The sequence below is a fragment of the Uranotaenia lowii genome, chromosome 2, assembly GCF_029784155.1.
Source record: "Uranotaenia lowii strain MFRU-FL chromosome 2, ASM2978415v1, whole genome shotgun sequence".
Taxonomy (NCBI): Eukaryota; Metazoa; Arthropoda; class Insecta; order Diptera; family Culicidae; genus Uranotaenia; species Uranotaenia lowii.
In genome coordinates, this window is record NC_073692.1 from 28,836,856 (window position 1) to 28,858,395 (window position 21,540).

At 37.5% G+C, this 21,540-nt stretch overlaps 1 protein-coding gene across 1 annotated transcript; it reads right to left on the reverse strand.

The window, feature by feature from the left end:
* Positions 1-8,515: 8,515 nt before the first annotated feature.
* On the reverse strand, positions 8,516-20,369 carry LOC129747724 (uncharacterized). The gene is made up of 2 exons (XM_055742061.1): positions 20,176-20,369; positions 8,516-11,461 (listed from the first exon to the last, which is right to left on the reverse strand). Exon 2 carries the CDS (start codon positions 11,086-11,088, stop codon positions 9,526-9,528), a length of 1,563 nt encoding a protein of 520 aa, XP_055598036.1. The 5' UTR covers positions 11,089-11,461; positions 20,176-20,369; the 3' UTR covers positions 8,516-9,525.
* Positions 20,370-21,540: the final 1,171 nt, after the last annotated feature.

Below are 21,540 nucleotides of genomic sequence, written 5' to 3' on the forward strand. Positions count from 1 at the left end.
CTATGAGATAACTGATAAAAATGTGTAAAAAAAACATTTATAAAAACTAAGAATTATTGTATAAACCTAAGATTTTTCTTGAAACAGTTCAGAAATTTTAATCAAAGTATAATTTCGGGAATAGGACTGAAAGAACTACACCACACTGGTCAAAAGTGTATCCTGATGATATCCTTCCACCCATACTCCAAAACAAAATTATTTGCTAGGATGCAGAGGTAACCTCGGTCCTAAAGCACAAATTTCTTTCTTTCATCCCTTTCTCTATTTTCCTAACTATCTATTGACTACTAGGACGTGGCCGGCGCCGTTATTGATGATCAAAGAGAGAGTATCACTTTTGTGCATTGAGAATGACCTACTCATCCCAAGTACCATTCTTTTGACCTTTGTGCAAAACTGATAGCCTCGGTCAATCACGGAGTAGCAACCATTGGCGATGTGAAAATATTTCTACTGAGCCACGCCTGTGTTCATGGATTTCGAAATGCATTTCTTGTAGAAATGAAAATGAAGATAATGTTATAATTAATTGATAATGAAACACAAACTTTTTAAATGAGAACATTTCTTTAAAAATTGATGATGTAGCATTTCGGGTTTTATGAATCAGGTGGATGTGAGTAGTCAATCAAGCTAAGCTAGCTAAGCTAAGCTATGTGGTCCTGGTATTTCTTCAGAATTTCCTTCTGAGACATTCATGATCGACTATCAATAACGAACGTTCTGAACAATGATGCGAGGATAGGCGTTAGTGAATGATTGTGGGAACGACGTTAAAAATTTATCATCAAGTATGTCGATCACCGTCGACTAGCCACGTGACGAATAGCAACGGTAGTCCCCGATGGGGCATGGTATATTTTTATGTATCTAGTTAGTGTTGATGTCCGACAACCATTCAAAGGGTACGTTCACCACGTGCGTATCACAGCACTCGGAGGTGTAAGTATTCTGGCTTGAAACGAATCCTGATTGCTTTTCTTGAGCGATTTTCCGAACATTGGCCCCTACTACCAAATCGACACCGTGATCGCCTCGAGGCTATCCAGCGGCGATTCTTGCTAAACGCCCTTAGACACCTGAACTGGCAAGACCCTTTCCGTTTCACAAGCTACGAAAATCGATGCCGCCTCATAGATATTGACACTCTTCAAGCCGGTAGTCACGCAACATTCCTCGCCGACCTCCTGACATCGTGAATCGACTATCCCACACTACTGGAAGCTATTTCGCTTAGTGTATGACCCCTTGGTGTTAGAAATCAGGATCTTCAACAATTACGGAGCCAACAGCGTCCTCATATCGGGGCAATGGAATCGTTAAACGGTTTTTCCGAGCATTTTGACTTCGACGTTTCGAGGGATGTTTTCCGAAGAAAAGTGATAAAAGCCTTGAGAACCCCATAGTTAGACTACTTATACTTAAATGTATTGTTTTTAATTTTAATTTTAAGTCATCATTTGGATCAATATTGGATCCGTTTTGATCCATTTTGTCCATTTTGATTGATTTTATCGCTGGTGCTCAGTTAATCATTCATCAGCCTATTAGTTCGATCCAAATACATTATTTCTCGAATTACTGCGTATGATCTGTTAAAGTTAAAACTTTAATCAGTCTTGAAAGAATTTCATGAATTGCTCGATTAATATAGGTTGTTGACATTTGAAATCTAGAACACATTTTCAGATGCTCCCATACTTCAGGGAATTCTTCTGCCGGTCCATATTCGAAGGTAACCGTCGCTTGGAATGCGCCGGGAAGGTAGGCAACAACATCTCAATACTTGTTCTCGACCCCTCGAGGGGATTTCCACTACCCATTAAGGTGTGTCATCGATCGAAATTCAATTTTTTTTTTTGAATTTTTTTTATTTTGTATTAATTTTATTTTATCAAACACATTTTGCAAACGAAGCAAATCGTTAATAATGATGCTGCAATCTTCGGGACCAACTTGTCACTTAATGATGATTTATTCGAATAATCTTCGGTACCGACTTGTCGCAGTAATTCACTTAAAAATTTATTTGAGCATACACGTTCTGTAAACGAAGAAAATCGTTAATATTGATGACTTATTCTTATAATCTGCGGTACCAACTTGTCACAGTAATTCACTTAAAAATCAATTCCATTATTGCACCTCAAAAAAAATCCACGTTAATTATAGCTTACCGCTTGTATACAGGATAACAATCTTTCTAATATACGCTAATGCACAACTCGTCCTATCAGAGATCCCGACTTCGATATAATCCATCGCAGAGGGTCGAATGAGGCCTCCGGTTTTTTGGTTGTTGATGCGACCAGCTGTGTGATAGTCGTTGATTCGCGGGACGACACTACACCATCTTCTTGTGGATCAACAGGAAAAGAAATCGTAATCACAACTAACAATGATAACAGCAACACTGCACTCCAAACGTGGCGGGTCATTTTCGGGAAAAACGGCTTCTGTTTTCGGGAGGGTTTACTGATCTGTATTGAGTTGACGATTAGAGCTGGTGCTGCGGTCGAATGTTTTGTTCCGATTTGATTAGATGATATGTTCGGTGTATTGAGCACATGTTTGTGCTTTGAACTGTAAACAAACAATGGCCCTTATTCTGCGCCGCGCGTGACGTGACGATTGTCACCTCACCTCGAGTCACCGTGAGATTTGTCACCTTATTCCCGGAGTCGATATGGGTAAAGTGACAGATGTTCATTTCTGGTGAGCGACCGAATGAACTCAAGTGTCAAATTTGTTCGGTTTGTATTTATTTCGTTCGCGATTCCAAATGTTAAAATTAAATTTTAAATCAAAATGTACAAATTTCGGTACGCAAACGGTCACTATCGGGTTGCAAGGTTTAAGCAAGCAGCTGGAATCACTTTTGGAGCTGCGAATAAAGCGAATCGGACAGAATTTGGTCATATATCTTTGGTTCCTGGAGCGGCTTAAAAAAACATCCACCAGAAAAGCGGAAATCGACGGCTGCTGCCTTTGCATACGGATCAACACATGGGATACGACACCTCGACGTGGATAAACAACGGTTCAGTACAGGACTTCGAAGCTTATTTTGTTCGAAAACAACATTACCGGGTGAAAGTGAAATACCCCCCGTGACGGGAATCGGATAAGATTTAGTGAAGTGCAAAAAATGTGTTTTTTTCAAATTTCGATGCATGTAAATGAAGTTGTATAAAATGAAATTATAACCTCTTTCAATTCTATATGTTTGAATTTATTTTCAACGTCTAGTAAACATTTTTTTTTGCTGCACAAATGATTGAAAAAATCAAAAATTGAAGTGATTTTTGTTTTGATTGATTCTAGAACTATCATACTTTAGTGTAATTAAACGTTTAGAGCCTAATTATTCCATTTTGTATCAATTTTCCATTCAATTTCTCTCTCGTCGCCACCTGAAAAGGTACCGACAATTGTCACCTAAAATCGTCACCCGAATGCGACGATTCTCACCCACGGTGACTATCAGAATAGGGTAAGAACTCAAAAAGTTCATCCGAAGTGACGTTCCTCACCTAAACCGACTACTGGAATAGAGTGACTTGGGTGACTCGACTATCGTCACCTCATGCGCGGCGCAGAATAAGGGCCAATATCAATGTCTGTTCCGCTGACAAGAGTGTATCAACAACCGTGTTGACATGAGTAGGCTGGCTCTTCCTACAGCAATCCTGCTTTGGGACTGTGAAATCTGTATTTAAAATCTGTTGATGTTAAAAATTTAAATCAAAGTTTAGAAATTCACTTCGAAAGTAGAAGCACATTTTTTATCACGATTTCACAATACAGAATTTTAAAAACGGGATTAAAAGTCCCTTTTGAGTGGATTGATCATTTTTCGGGTTTAAGAACCAAGATAAGGATTGATGATCCCGCGCAACCAACTTCTCACTCACAAAAACTGGTTTGATCTCAGACGCAAGAACAAAGACAAATTTCGGGCCTTCTTATGCACCCCGAATGTCCTGCATTAATCAGTTCAGTGCGTCAACTGTCAGGTAAAGGAACGGATCTCAAGATGAAACCTGCTGGGTTCTGCTGTTTGTGGTGATTGTGGCCAACATTTGCCTACTGGGGCTGGCAATGCCCGCTGATTATCAGGGATCGACCGCGACGACGACGGTTGCCACGCCGCTGCGGAAACTTTCGTCGACCAAGAAGCCTGTCAGATGGCACGTGAAGCCGGGCCATGAAAATCGGGACGATATCTACAAGGATTACGTTTACGACTCGGACGAGGAGGTTGAGCAGAAGTCTTCCAATGTAGGTAGCAGTGTAGCTACTAAAAACTAGACGCTAGTGCAAAAAGCAACTTAGTTTATAAAGGTTTACGAAAATAAGAAGTATTTGAATAACACTCTATTGGCTTTATTATTTCTATGGAGCTTTTATGTGGATATAGCTTTTCCCTTAGCCTAAGCTAAAAGTGAAGTACCCTAAGTAATTGTAGATGAGATATTATTCAAAATGGTTAACTATTCAAACATAATGTTTTTTGAAACACTTCTTGTGAAGTGATTAGGGACACATTCAAACAGAGATCAACATTTCAACAACCGATGCAAATAAATTCAGTAAATCAAAAAAAATTGAAAAGATTGATTCCAGCATCTTCTTTCATGACTCTCAATTTTATGCCGAATGTTAGTAAAAAGCATCAAAATTTTGTTTCGATTGGTTTTTACTTCTGAATTTATAAACTACCTACCATTTTTTTCATCTGATAATCATAAAAAATATGGACTGATTTATGTTAAGAGCGATCTATGTTCAAATAAACGCATTTGTTCATGATGTTATTGAAATTAAACGATGAAACCAACTCATCACTGGTTGACGATAAAAAACAGATTTAGCTCACAATCAGAGCTTAATTAAGCTGATATGAATATGAAACATGTCCAAACCCTTTCACGATTTAACGCCAGTGAAATTGTGAAAGAGATTGAGAAAAATATTGATAAAGAAGCGAACAGTAGGCTTTTGGTGAAGCGTCAACATGCGTTTTTTCGTGCGTGGATTTTATTTCGAATTAAAATGTAATGAACGATTGAATTTAAAAAATTTTCAAGGAAAACAAAGTGAATGTGTTGAGTGAGAGTATTGTGGAAACTTATTTAGGCGAGATGCTCCGTTAATCGGATACTGGATCCCGCGTGTTGTACAGGTACATACTTATTTCGTTTAATTTATATTGATTTCAAACACATATTAGAATGAGATCTGAATTGATCAAATGTCATCAAGATGTGGACAAGATTTGTGTACATATGTATCAAATGAATACAAATGACTGGGTTGTATTCCATTTCCCCGAAATTATTTCGCCAGAATGACAAATTTCCAGAATTTTGATCGTCAGAAAGAACTGTTTCTCAATTACTTTTTTCCTAGACGTTGAAGAAAATGAACCATTTCCAAGAAAATATTTCCCAGATGGACCAATTCCCTGGCCATTCAATATATTTATCCAAACTACAATTTTAAAAAAATTGGATTTGTTTTTCAAAACAATGGACACATTCCATCGTGACGTGAAATCGCTTTTCCAAACTTTTCTGAACTGTTTTCATTCTAGAAGTCACCAACTTTAGGCTTGAAAATGAAAAAATAGTAGCAAACGGTCGCAAATTGAATTTCTTTTAAAATGATTAAATTTTTTGTGTTGTGATCGATTACTTCTGTGACGTGAACTCACGCTAGAATAGACCATTTTTGACTTCAGTACTTGGGTATTTTTTTATTATCTTCAGATCTTCCCCAAAATTGAAAATTTGGTTTAGTTTGTGACGTGTATTTTTTTTCAGATTTAAACATTTTTATTTTTCGGGTTGAATTCGGTTAGATTTTTTTTTGTAAATAAATTAAAATTAACAACGCTGTCAACGAAAAAAAAAAAATGAGGGGCAAAATAAAGTTTCCAAATTATTTTTTATTTCAATTTCTTCTATTTTTCTGGTTAAAATTCAACGAAAACACAAGGTAATCATTTTTAAAATATTGTTTATTATGTTCTTTTCAATTTTTGTTAATGTTGCGCTGGTAAAAAAAAGAAAATTTTTCTGATAGAAAAAAAACAGTTAATATTCAAAAAAAAAACAGGGGAAAAATAAAATGTCGTACAGTACAGCTTCAAATAAATCAAACTGAAGGCAAACAAGAACGATTTAATAATGGGTATGGCCTCCTTCAGCCTTCAACATCTCTTGCAAGCGCTTCGGCATACTTGCAACAAGGTTGTGCAAGTGTTGTGGGTCGAGTTCTTCCCACGCATACTCCATGGCATCAAAATAAGTATTTTTAATTTGTCACACCATTCTTATCAATCAGAGCATCGAGGATGGCACACAGATTTGCGATGGGGTTCAGATCAGGACTTTGTGGGGGCTATTCAAGGGGTTTGATGCGGCAGGAACGGAAAAATGACTTTGTCAGATTGGCCATATGCTTCGGACCATTATCCTGCTGTAAAACGAAGCGCTCTTCGAGGCCCATCTTGATGAGGGATACCTCGTGGTTTTCCCGCAGGATATTGCAATATGACTCAGCTGTCATGGTTCCGTCAATTTTCACCAAATTGCCCACCCCACCCCAAGAAAAGCACCCCCACACCATCACGTTACCTCCTCCGTGCTTGACTGTTCCTTGGATATGGCGGTCTTGGAGCTCCTCACCCGACTTGCGCCACATATGATCCCGCTTCTTCCGGTTAAATAGCTCGAATTTGGATTCGTCGGCCCACAACAATGTTTTCCAGTACTCGAGCCGTTTATCGACGTGTTCATTGGCAAACTTGAGCCGCTTAGCCTTGTTCACCTGGCTGATGAAATGCCTTCTCACTGCGATCTTGCTATGATACTGCTTTGCATGGATGCGGCGACGAACAGTACGACGCAATACCGAAAATTGGAGGTCTTCCTGTATCTGCCGGATCGTTATTATTGCGTTTTTCCTAACTTCAGGAATGATTTTCTTGTCCGTTCTGGCATCTATCTTGGGCTTTAGTCCTCTTCCCGGGTGATCCACCACCGATACGAACGTTTTCATCTTCTTCATGATTTTTGATACCGCTGTCTTGCTGATTTCGTAGTGCTTGGCCACTTCCCGGTGCATTTGACCGTTATTCACATCACGAACAATCAGTTTCCGGATGGACAACGGGATGGAACCAGAAATTTATGCGTTCTCCATATTTCACAACTCATTCGAATGTAGACACCTGTTTGAATACTCCAGTGCCAAGCCAGTTGTTTATGAAACGTCAAAATACTCAAAACATACAAATTCGAGGGACCTCACGATGGAAACTTTTCGAAATTATATTGTTTTTTGAGTTGGACAATTTATTTTGCCCATTTTTTTGTTTTGGAATATTAACTGTTATTTTTTCTATCAAAAAAACTTTCTTTTTTAGCAGCGCAACATTAACAAAAATTGAAAAAAAATAAACAATATTTAAAAAATGATTACGATGTGTTTTCGTTGAATTTTAACCAGAAAAATAAAAGAAATTGAAAAAAATAATTTGGACACTTTATTTTGCCCCTCACTGTAGCATAATGTACAAATTTGAAGTCAGTTTTGCTGCTAACTAGTGCAAACACTCTACAAAGCCCGAAAAAATGTGTTTTTACCTGCTTTGATAAGTATTTTTGCTCCCACGTTGTTGGAAGCGCGCGCTACCTGCATATGTTATGTGAGTGCAGAATTGTTCGACCATTGTTTGTTTTCGATGCAAAAAAAGAAATTTATTGTCCTTATATCTTTCATAACTCTTAAAGGAAATGTTGGCCTACTTTGGTGTCCTTAGATGAAAGTTGTATCAAAAATTGGGCTATATAATGGTATAGGTAGATATAGCCGATAAAATAATTTCATAAAATATGCTTTCATCGAAATGCTGAAATTTACGATTTCAAAACTCAAATTTTTAATCTGGATTTTGGATATGAATTCTAAATATGAATTCTGTATCGATGAATTTATAATCTCGATTTTGATCCCGAATCTGAAATTTTGAATGCTTTATTAATCGAAAGATTTTGATCAGATATTCTGAATAATGAGTTCTGAATGTAAGTTCTGAATTCAAAATCTAAATTGTAAATTGGAAATTTCAATCTGATTTCTGAATCCAAATTCTTTAAAAATAAAACTTAGATTTCTTATATTATAATTGAACAAACTAATCCACAAAACAAAAAATCGCTCAATCAGTTGGATAAGGACTTGGCCGACCACATAACAAAAAATGTTAAACTAGGTTAAACTGCCGTTTCATAACCGGAATTCTTGGCCCGAGCACGTGGTTAGTACGAGCGCCCACAATTGTGCAATCGTCGACCGTTCGTTGTTGCTATTTCAGACATGTTCTTCGGTTAGCTCCACAAAAAAAACCAAGAGATATCTAGAGGGTAAACATATTTACAATAGGGTATGGACTGAAGAAAGTTTTCTTTTTTTGTCTTCATCAATAAAAATGTTCATAACCAACTTGTGTATAAAGACTTTTTGTTTTACTGGTTTCGCATGTTATAATTTTTGTTTTTTTATTTGATAGTTTCCAATGGACATCACACGTTGTTTTTCCATTGCTTCTGGTTGCTTTCATCTTGTTAAATTGAGGGGAAACTTATTTCCTAGCACTGCTCTTAAAACTATGATAACGGTCGGCTATCGCTAATAATACACACAACTAATTAATTATTTATATGACTTTTCTTCGATGGCCCTACTCGTTTTTGAACTTGTTTTATTAGAACAAAAACAAAACTTGGTATTAAAGTGTTTTTTTTTCCACGATCACAAAAAGGAACAGATTACACACACTTTTTTTCGACCCAATTCGCTAGGGGTTTGGAAGCCAAACCTTGTTCCGAATAGTTACGTGAAGAACAAAGTGGGCGGTGATTGCCAAAATCTGTTGTTGTTGTTGAAGCTCATGTTGGAATGACATTCATTTTTGCTACAATTTTTTTTTTGTTTTCTTGGGAAGATTCATTCAACCAGCAGGTGGTTCTGTCGATACATACCGAAAATTAGGACGAATGAATCTTTCGGTTCATCTATCTCTTACTTGAAAGAAAAAGAACAGACGCATAGGTTGACCACATAACTGCTTTTGTTATTGGAAATCTTCAACTTACAGTTGAATTTATAGGAAAATATTCCGACATAGGCAAAGAGAAAAACGAAAAAACCATCAGAGAAGTGCTTTCTTTGAAAATAAACTCGCAAAAGAAAGATTATGATTATGCTCAGTAAGTGTGATCGGATCCATGCGTCGAGTTTAAATCATTTGAGGTACGAGATAAAAGAACCGACAGAGTACCTTATCTAGCGAAAGATTGAACAAAGCTTGATAACCCGACAGCGTGTGTTTACACGCGCTCGTTTTGAAAACAAACTCTGTCGGAAAATCTCACGAATCAATCCGCTGAGAGATGGTAAGGGGAGCTGGGCACTCTGGTTGCTGACTTACGGTCACCAGCTGCTGGACACCTCTCACGACGAAAGCACATATCGGCAGAAGGCCGACAGCAGCAGCAGCAGGAAGCCGGTGGTGGACGGCTGCACTGTAGGGATCATTCCGGAAGATTGTGCCGCACTCAGCTGCGGGGCAGATGTCGGTTCACTCGGTGCCACCCCGGTCGTAACGGCCACCAAATTTTGCTGGACGTTGAGAGCGGCATTCGGTGTTTCGACCACTACTGTCGACGAAGCTGCTGCGGGACTCGTTTCGGCTGATGCTGCGGTAGAGACGCTGCTGCTGCTAGAGCTGCGATCGGAGACTGGGAACGCAGCCAACGGGGCCAATCCTAGATGATCTTCAGTGCTGGTGGTTGGCGGGTTTGTCACTGTAGTTGTAGTTGTCGTTGTCGCTTCGGCTGATGTGGTCTCTGCTGGCAGTGGTGCCAGCGGTGTGTCGGTATTCGTAGGGGTCTCAGCTATTGGTTGAATGGGAGCTAGCGGGGTTTCAGCGTTTGGAGTTGGTGAGGAGATTGGCATGGGAGCGAGCGGAGCCTCAGGGCTGGCAGGAGCTGGGACTAGTGGGGCCAGCGGGGCATCTCCGTTGGGATTGATCGGGGCCAGTGTCGTTGTAGTCGTTGCTTCAGTAACGGCAGCCGGTGCAGCTTCCTTGGCATCGTCCTTGGGTTTCAGAGCGTCATAAATAGCGGCACCTCCAGCGCCAGCGGCTAGGCCTACGACACCCGCTCCCAACACTGTTCCCAATCCGCTTCCTCCCGATGATTGAGCTTGTGGGTATTGATGAACTATAACTGTTCCAGGTGGTTGTTGATAGCCACCAACTGGCGGTTGATAAGCAGGTTGTTGAGGGTAATTGGGCTGTGGGTAGCCTCCAGGTTGGTATCCTCCAGGATATCCGCCGCTTGGTTGAGGTGCCCCAGGGAAGGAGCCAACTGGTGGAGGAGGTTGAACTCCAGAATTTGGCATTGGCATGTATCCCATACCGGCTGGAGGTCCTGATGAGATATTGTGTCCATGCGGGCGATACGCACTTCCAGCTAGTACGCCAGTAGCAGCAGCAGGAGCATAAGAACCAGGTTGATGCGAAGGATATCCAGGAGCCGGGAAGTTAGGATTGCTCTGCACATATGGTGGTGCTGGCTCATTGAATCGCGAATTCATGTTCGGGTTAGGTTGAGCCGAATATGGTGGTGGGGGTCCCTGATGAGGGTGGGCAGAATATGGTGGTGGAGCATTCTGCGGTACATTCCAACCCATTTGTGGAGGCTTGGCGGCTTGCTGAACCGGTGCCGAGGCAACCGGTATAGGACCAGACACTGGCATCGGCGCTGGTGCTGTCATATGGGTCTTAGGTGGAGGCGGCATTCCCGATTGGCTAGGCGAATAACTCAGCTTGGCAATGTCCGGATTAGCATAACCTCTTGGCGGTGTTGGCTTAGTAACGCGGCCACTCGTCACCATTTTACGTGCATCACTCAATTGCACAAAGTTGGCCAAGCACAACAACACACAAAACGCGCATGCTTTCACCTTATTCTTCGCGGGCACTCTCGTCGCCCTACCGCAGTAGGTCGTCATGTTTGCACAGTAGACGTTAAACTAAACTGCACCCGACTACTGCGATCGCCTTTTCTTGACTTTAAGCCACCTGCCAGATATCACTATCGAAAGTGATTTGTCAACCTCGAGAATCTCGATCACTGTGAATCACTCGCCGACAAATTACCTAATGGATCCCGTGATCTGCAGTATTTTCCACTCAATTTATTCCGGTGTAACTGTACCTCCCCGAAGGTATTTATAATTCCAGTGATTCCACAAAACCTGTTCCACGGCACACAGGGGAAATCCTCGGCCAAATCTCACCAAAAATAAAAGCCAACCCTTGGAAGCCGTTGATGTCAACCACGCGACGTTCTAGCGAAGACTGCTCAGCTCAGGTTGTTGAAATCTAAAATTGCAAACGAAACGGTAGAACAATGTCAGCGAAGCCACACAGTTTGGTGAAATATTTTATTTTTATCAATTTGTTTTCGTCAGCGGGAGCACCTCATTTACATACAGATGATGAGCCGTGTAATAAGCCGAGCGTTTGAAGAATGTTCTTCCACGATAGACTCGGGAAGTGTTTTTTTTTATCCGCAACCGTATTATTGCGACTGATAAAATTCACTATTCTAGTGGAAGATAGAACAATCAAACAAATCAATCTGCTACACAATAAACAAGCTATCACGTAATCTGGCAACATGCTTTTATGTTGCTCAATGTTTGCTAATTTCCTTACCAATTACGTACAGCTAAGATTCATAGTTTACTTTGATGGAAGCATTTTTCGGTCAAAATTGATTTATTCGTTAGAAAATTTATTTCCTTCAAACTTGGACAGAAGTAAAATGCTGTTAAGTTTCCGATATTACATTAGCGCCTGTCGGTTGTTTGCCTCTAAGCCGCAACCGCCTCAATCCATGGTTAAAACCACTTAACGGCGATACGCAAATGAAATATCAAAACGATGCCCGCCTACCTCTGTAAGCTGATGCGGTTGATCGTCAGTAGAAACTGATAGATAACTTTTGCGGTAGGTACCTAGTTACTCAAAAAAGTTATGACTCATCAATTGCTTTAAATCACAAATTCAACTGTTTGATAAAAAAGGTTTTATTGGCTGTCTAAAACACGTGTTAGACATTACAATACCTACTGATGAATTCAAATTTTCAGCCTTTCAACTACTGAACGTAGTTCACTACTCCGTATTACCTACTGTTAATTAAAACGAGTAAAAATTTACAATTTGATATTTGAAAGTCAAATTCGAACCTTAGCGGTGAATATTATTTAAATAAATTCACAAATACTACCTCGTTTAAAAAAAAAAAAGGCTGACGAACCATTTTATATTACGGGGATTCACCCTCGTGGTCTGCGTCGTCTGCGTCTGATTCCCGAGGAAGAAAAGGTGGATCTTAAGTAAACATTTGAATTGACCACATTCAAGAAATTTGAAGAAAAAAACCGGAGTGGCATTGGTGCCAACAAAACCTGTTTGGTCCCGAAATAAGTAATAAAAAAGTTCATGTTTTTTTTATTTAATTTATGTAGGAACAAAATCTGAATCACGAGTTAAAAAACACTCCATGGAGCTTGCGCTGTAAAATATTGTTGTATACATACGTAGATATGACTGGGGAAAAAGCGGCTTCCATATCCATACATAACTCGAAAATTAATCGAGCATATAAAACCAAATTCGGCATCAAAGGGTATTTAAGTACGAGAAATATTTCAGTGAATTTGAAGTGCTCACCCCTTCATCCTAAGGGGAGATGTGAGGTTGGTACTCTTTTTTAAAATTTTTGTATAGCTCGAAAACTATTCAAGCAAATGGAACCAAATTTGGTACGGGATGGTATTTCAATACGTGAAGTGTTTCTAATTGAAACATTTCCTTTCTTGCGATATTTAGGAGGATAGGATTGGGAATATAGGAATGGAGGAGAAAAGCTTCCGTACCTCTAGCTGAACATTTTTGTCTTTCTTTTCTTCGAAATATATAACTTCTTCAATCCATAGCTTTTTTCTACCAATGTAGATTTTCTTGACCCATAGTAACTTTTTCTTGTCTCGTCAATCGTCATGATCTTTCGAACCGTATATTGCTCCTCCGTGTACATCCGAAAACCAAATTGTCAATTCTCCTTTACCCAGCTTTTAATAAAAAAAAAAACGAAGGGAAAATCGGGTGAAATGAGGCTTTCAGAGTAATCTGATTTAGGCCGCAGCCTTTTAGTCTTCTAAGCTAACGGTCATGAGATCAAAACCCGGTCACGGCATACATAGTAGGTACACTTTCTGTGGATTGGTGGTCTTAGCATTTGTAAGATACTAACGGGTGGCAACTAAAATTTTGGAATTTTTCCGAGGCCCCAATACTTCGTTGTTTTTCTGTTAGTTTTTCTTCCCCTCTTTTCGCCGGTATTTTTGGTTTTGTTTATGTTTGCCCAGTTTTGCTCAAATTGCTGTCGAAACAAGAAGCGTTTCGTGAGCGCGTTGTACAGTTCTACGAACTGCACAAAAATCTCGGTAAAAAGTAGGTATACAGTACAACCTTTTAAAAGTGAAAATGTGGCGGCTTCCATTGTTTACCATATCCTAAAATCCCCAACAACTACTCGCAAGCAAGTCGTGGCAGACTATCGAAAATTATAGACGCAAAAGTACTTCGTTCTCTTTCTCGTACCCTCAACAACAAGGATTCACTAAGACAACGGGATACCGCCAAAAAGTTCAGTTGTTCTCACAAATTGATAAGACATTGAGAAAAGTTGGAATTAAGTGCCAAAAGAAGACAAGAGCCCCAGAATATACTAAGAATCAGATTTCGACTCTTAAATCCCAATGCCTTTGGATGATGAAAAATTATTCCGGAAAATGTTTTGTTTGGACGACTCAAGTTATTTCCCTCTTTCGAAGACGCACATGCCCGGAAACGATCGACACTTTTCTTCTACTACTATAGTTCAACTACATCTTCGAACATTAAATACAAGTTCAAACAAAAGTTTGAACAGAAAGTGATTTCTAAGCCATGGCTCAAGCCGTCCGGTTTTACTATCAATCAAGATGTGTACCAGAATGAATGTTTGAAGAAGATTTTGATACCGCTTCTACACAAACATCATGTAGATAGAAAACGTGTTTTGGCGGGATAAAGCGTCATCATTATTCAAAAAATATCCCTCCTGAATACCCATTCGATCCCATTTGTACCCAAGAACCACAACCCGAAAAATCTGCCTCAGTGTCGCCCAATCGAAGATTTTTTCGGAACTTTGAGCTCATTTCTGTACAAAAATAATATTTAGGAGAGCCAAGAACTGCAAACAATTAATTGGAAGAATCAAGAGATGTATTCACAAAGTTGACATGAAGGCCGTACAACGCTCCTGTTCCGACATATAGCGCTTCACTAATTTTTTTTTTCGACAATGGACAATGTAATTCCAATAAATTAAATCTTCTTCAAGTACACTTGAATTTTTTTTTCTCAACTTGAAAGAGAAATTCCAAAATTTTAGTTGCCACCCGTTAGCCATCATATCCTCGAAAGTGAAAAAATCTTTGCAAGTAAGTTTGCAGAATCAAAAATGTTAGCGAGAACCGCGTAAAAAACCACGTTAGTTCTGGAAAACCGTATCTAAAGGAAATAAATACACGGTGCCAGGTTGTCGGAAATTAGATTTTCGACGCCATTTTGAAATCCAAGATGGCGGCTTCGCCTTACTTCAAAATGCTTTAAATGACTGAAATCGTATGAAACATCTCTCAAAGGAGAAAGGCATACAAGAACTCAATAAGTAGAAGCCAAATTTCGCTGTCTGAAATCCAATATAGCGGCTACCGCTGAACTTTAAAATATTGTAAATGATTGAAAATCGTATGAAATAGAGATGTTCCGAATAGTGGTATTCGGCGAACGGCCGAATACCGAATATTGACCTTTTCAACTATTCGGCCAAACGAATATTCGGTCTCATATTCTGTTGAGTTTTCAATAGAAATACTCTTATTTCTACTGCTATTTCTAATAGAAATCTTCTATTTCTGCTATCTTAATGTCTCTCATGTTTTTAAGTCGATTAATTCCAACCAGTTGTACCAGATCATTTTTAAGTAGAGGTCTCTTTGAACTTCAAAATTTCACCATTAGCTGAAAGTACATCAGATGAATCGTCGCTTCTGGGACGTTTATCATAAAAGAGATTGGATTCCAGTGAAATCTGATACAAAACATGTCAAAACATTTCATTTTTTTTTTAATTTCATTTTTGCTAGATGTCATTGAAATAGTTGCCAAAAAGAACGATGATTTTTCATCTTAAGCATACAATACTATCAACGACACGTATCCACACGGCCGGGCCTGAACTATATTTTGATAAACTTGCATTATTGTCAAACATACAAGAAGGAAAAGAAATAAAATTACTAGATATTTATAGTTTTCATCGAATTACAACAGCAGTGTTCAAATCGCATCGAACGAATAAATTTACTCTAAAAATCGTTTTGTAACAGAAAATTTAAAACATTTCAAAATGGTATTTGATTTTTTTTATTTCTGAATAAACCCGGGTAAAATTCAGAAAATTTAAAAAATAAACATGTGGCCTCCCGCTCAGATTTAAGTTTTCTCTAATTCTTTGTTTGGTTTATTGGCAAGCCTGGATATATCTAGAAAATTAGGAATAAATGATAATCAAAGTAAAAAGCTATCTACAGTGAAAAATACACGGATACATCTAAAATGTACACTGTGGTTTTTTACGCGGTATTTCTTCCCGCGTAAAAAAAAATCCGCGTAACAAAAACCGCGTTAATTCGAAAATCTGCGTAAAAAAACCGCGTTTATTCGAAAATCCGCGTAAAAAAACCCGCGTTAATTCGCAAATCCGCGTAAAAAAACCTCGTTAATTCGAAATTCCGCGTTAAAAAAAACCCCGAAATTCGAAAATCCATGTAAGAAATCCATTTCAATAAAACAAAAATTCGCGCAAAAACGCACGTTACTAAAAAAAACGCCTAAGAACCATGATTATTTTAAAATTTGCGTACAATGATAGTTTATTTTTAAGATAAAAAACAAAATCAATTAGATTAATAGAATAGTAGAATATAGTGAGGCTTATTTGACAGTGTGGAATTCAGATCGTCTCATGTCTCATGTCTCAGATCTCATGTTCCATGTCTCAGGTCTCATGTCTCATGTCTCAGGTCTCAGGTCTCATGACTCATGTTTCAGGTCTCATGTCTCATGTCTCATGTCTGATGTCTCAGGTCTCATGTCTCATGTCTCATGCCTCATGTCTCATGTCTCAGGTCTCATGTCTTAGGTCTTATGACTCATGTCCCAGGTCTCATGTCTCAGGTCTCAAGTCTCAGGTCTCATGTCTCATGTCTCGTGTCTCAGATCTCGAGTCTCATATTTCAGGTCTCAAATCTCAGGTCTCATGTCTCAGTTCTCAGGTCTCTGGTCTCAGGTCTCAGATCTCATGTATCACGTTCTTAGTCTCAGAGCCAAAATTTTGCCAACTACAAAAACATTCTAAGTGTTTTCCTTTGAAAAAGTCTTAGAATATTTTCTCTCAAAAACCACGTTAATTCGAAAATCCGCGTAAAAAAACCGGGTTAATTCGAAAATCCGCGTAAAAGAAGCCGCGTAAAAAAATACCGTGTAAAAACAACCGCGTAAAAAAAACCTCAGTGTGTTACTAAAATCATAAGTTTTTGATGTTTTTTTAAGGTTTTTCAACATTACTTTTGGATATTTAATAAATTATCCAACATCAGTTAAAAAATTTGAGAACTCTGAATTTGTATAAATTTAAAAAAAATTAATATTCAGCCTATTCGGCTGAATACCTAGCTCAACTATTAGGTGAGCCGAATATTCGGCTTAACGGATTTTTGGTGGTATTCGGCGCCGAATATTCGGTACATCTCTATAAAACAAAATTCAACAAAATATAACTAACTAATAATATAATATAACTAAATTGTGACAAAATAAGAAAATATTATGACAAAAAATTAAGAAAGTCCAACAAAAATATGAGAAAAATATGACAAAAATATGAGAAAAATATGGTAAAAATTTTATAAATTTGACAATAAACTGACAGAGCCAAGAGCAAAATATGAAAAAATTAATAAAAATATGACAGTCGGCAGAAATTTGACAATGAAATAAAGCTAAACTATCCAAAAAAATTGTTTTCTGGTTTCAAAATAAAGTAAAAAAAAACTTGAACATAAAACTATATATTATACTAGCTGATTTTACCCAGCCTTGCTCGGGTTCACAAAAAATATATATCGAAATGAGTCGTTTGACTTTTTGAAATTTTGAAAGCTTTTTGTTCATCATTATAACAAATTGGACCATGTTTGGCCATGTGAGCTTTGTAAGTTTTGTTAGTCTTCTTAAAGTTTTATTTGGGATTATTAGCAAAGTTTATCGTTTTCATAATATTGAATAACTAATAGTTTTTAGATTTGCTAATAGAAATTTGAAATAATTTCCCTTGAATGCTTATCCATTCTATCACGAAAAACATTTCAATCTAAGGTTGCCAGGTTGCCCGGATTTATCCGGATTTGCTAGAACATTAAAATCAAAACTTGAGGTAAGTCCGTTCTGGCTCGGTTTCCCGGATGTTGTTGCAAAAGGCCCGGATTTTGCCCAGATTTATTCACATCATTTTTAAAACATAGCATAAACTGCGATTTTATAATTATTATAATTTTTCAAAGAAGTTTTAAATTGCAAGTTTTAGAAATAATCATGACCCGTGTTTGGAAGCATAATATACAATTTTAAATCTGCTGATGTGGTTTGTTGAAAAAAATATTGCAATTTTATTTTTCGTAATTTTTACTGAATAATTCCGCGGTTTTGACCAAGTTTTCCCGGATATTGCCGGTTTGCACATTTAGAAATCAAATGCTGGATTTGGCCAGGTTTTTCTATAAAATTGGCTGGATTTCTCCGATCCCGATACGGCAATTCTGGCAACCTTATTTTACACCCACCATTTTTTAGGAAGCTTGAATTGAATTACCATTTTTTTATCAAATGATAACATTTTTTTTATCTTTTCCATGGGTTATCTAGTGAAAATCCCATGTATTAAGCTTGTAAACAAATGTTAACGACCTCTTTTCAAAATCTCCCCGTAAAATGGAATACCCATTTAAGTTTTATTTTGTACTTAGAAATTGCATGTTTTCAATGTGCTTTTTAAGTTTTCTTATAATTGGATGGTAGAATTGAACTCATCGATAATCAATAATAACTTAAAATTTAAAAATTTACAAATGAAATTGAATTGTTCAAAACTAAAAACTTCAGATTAAATTACTAAAAGTCTCGTGCGTTGGATTTGGTTTTAATTTTTTGCATAAAACGAACGTTCAGTTGTCTAATTCCTATTATAAATTAAATTCCTACGCGGTAATCAAAGTGTTGATATCGCAGCCTTGAACCTACAACCCTCAGTTTTATTAATTGTTTCCCTATGAGGAGTTCCGAAAATATGAAAACGGATGGTTCCTGAAAGCTGGAACATTAGTTTTCAGTCCAAATAGTTATTCAACTGAAGAAGTCTATTCATAATGAACAGGAATTAATGTATCCACACTATACACACGGCATATTCTAGTAGATTCTCAACCACTGTTCTTCTCAATATATTTCTAACAGGCGAGTAGTTTTTTTTATCCTTAATGAAGGCTTATTATTGCAATTAAATGCCTCCGGTGCGAGCCACGTGCTGCGAACAGTAGAAGTAAAAAACACCCGCCAAAATTTCTCCTTTCAATTTTTTATGCTCAGCAAGCTTTGATTTGCTTTCCAGTAGGTACACGTGAACTTAGGATGCTACTTTCTAATGCCTGGCGGCCCATGGTGATGCTGAAAACAATCCCGCCAAAGGGAACGAAAATCGGTTGACAAATGGGTGCCATGATTTTTGGTTCGTGGTAATAAAAACGGAAGTTGTATGGGAGGGTCCCTTTTCTTAGGTGGGAGGGGCTCAAAACTATTACTAAAACCTTACCCGGGTCCAACTACATCTCTGTACCACATTTCAGGCTGATCGGTTAAACGGTGTGGATTTGTATAAGGTGCATACAAGCAAACATATATAGTCCAACTCATCTTTATATATTAGAAGAAGAAGAAGATGAAAAAACTATCAAAACAATATTTTAAAGGGTTTTAAATAAAATTAAAAAATCTTCAATTTCACACCTTTTTGTCTTTCAATAAAAGATTGTTTATCCCAATATCAAGCTGAAGTTTCATATTCATCACTTACGGATGACAGACAAAATAGAAAGCCCGGGACAAACAAAAAGAAAGATTATATTATTTTTAAGTTCTTCAAGTATTCTTAGCACTTTCTAAATAGAAACCTTGCTCTTTTCAAATCAGTCAATATTCAACAATTAAAAAAAATGTTTTTGAACAAGAAAGTTTTCTCAGCCCATAGCCAACTTTTTTTTGGGAGAAACGAGTTTTGCAGACACCCGAATCAAGTAGGCCAATCGAAATCAAATCGAGACCGAACATTCGGCAACGACACAATTCCACAAAGCAATAAGGTAATCAAATCCTATCAAATCTAAGGACTCAGACCATGGTGTCAAGTGTTTCATAATTGTGTTTAGTAACTATAAGTTTGCAACACATGATGATAAGAAAGGAACATAAATTAGGTTGTGCATTGAACACCATGAAAGTTGTCATTGGAATCCTTGATAAATTGCTATCTATTTGCTGCAAGGCGAAAGCATTCAGAAGAAGAAAGTGACCATTCAACATCATTATTCAGCCGAATAATCATTTAAAATTTTAATCATAATTATAACAGGGCCTCTAAATCAATCACCGCTGAACATTAAATGATTTTTTTCAGGTAATGTTCTGATAAATTGTTAACAATCTTCAAACAGAGCCACTGGTTACACACATCATCATCTTTAATCTTTTCTTTATGATAAGACAACTTTTCTTCGTCTCTTATCGGATAAAGCTCTCCGTAGCAGATAGTTATCACATGTCACTGTTTGTTTTTTTTTCTCGCAGTACCCGGTACCTACATTTTTACTTTGACGTACACCAAGGAACTTTCCACACTTTTTCTACGGTCAAACTATTTTTTTTTTCTTATCAATAGTTAATCGAAACAAACAATTAGAAACAATAAACAGACAATAGAGAACAAAAACTAACGATAAAACGCAAGAACAGAAAACGAACCCGTTTGCGACCAAAGCCAACCGACAACTGACTGACCGTTTGTGCCGTTGGTTCGTTGGTAAGTTTTGCCGTTTTTGCCGGCAAAAAAATTTGGTAGAGGGACATTCCCCAATACCTAGCTAGCTTTAGCTAACTAGCAAGGCGCATCGCTAATATGCAAAAATGTGCCACAAATACCTACAGTGGACCAACAGAGAAAAAAGTGGTTATCGAAGCAACCTATATTATTCGGGTGGGACAAGTTCACGAACACAGACCAGAAACTTCGCGTTGCTGCGGTCTTTCATTTAAGATCTTCCCCGGTTTCAGCAGAGGGATTCCTCGAGCCTACTGTGAGCCCGAAAAGAAAAAAAAACAAAAAGAGGGAGCTGGTTTGCTGCTTGTCAATGGACAGAGAAGAAACTTTTGGCGCTAGAAGACGGAATCCGAAAGAAAGCACCTTTATTTACTGCTGCAGTAGGGTACCATTTTTCAGCTTTATTCCGTTTCTTTGCTACAGAAACGGCTTTGTGGCGCACCGCAGGACGACAGTCCGCAATAAACATGTGGTTGGGAGTAATTTGGTGCAAGTTGGTATCCTCGAAATTTTAAAATTTCATAAAAATTCATTAAATTTTTGTCATTTTTGTCATTTTTGTCATTTCTGTCATTTTTGTCATTTTTGTCATTTTTGTCATTTTTGTCATTTTTGTCATTTTTGTCATTTTTGTCATTTTTGTCATTTTTGTCATTTTTGTCATTTTTGTCATTTTTGTCATTTTTGTCATTTTTGTCATTTTTGTCATTTTTGTCATTTTTGTCATTTTTGTCATTTTTGTCATTTTTGTCATTTTTGTCATTTTTGTCATTTTTGTCATTTTTGTCATTTTTGTCATTTTTGTCATTTTTGTCATTTTTGTCATTTTTGTAATTTTTGTCATTTTTGTCATTTTTGTCATTTTTGTCATTTTTGTCATTTTTGTCATTTTTGTCATTTTTGTCATTTTTGTCATTTTTGTCATTTTTGTCATTTTTGTCATTTTTGTCATTTTTGTCATTTTTGTCATTTTTGTCATTTTTGTCATTTTTGTCATTTTTGTCATTTTTGTCATTTTTGTCATTTTTGTCATTTTTGTCATTTTTGTCATTTTTGTCATTTTTGTCATTTTTGTCATTTTTGTCATTTTTGTCATTTTTGTCATTTTTGTCATTTTGACGTAGAATTA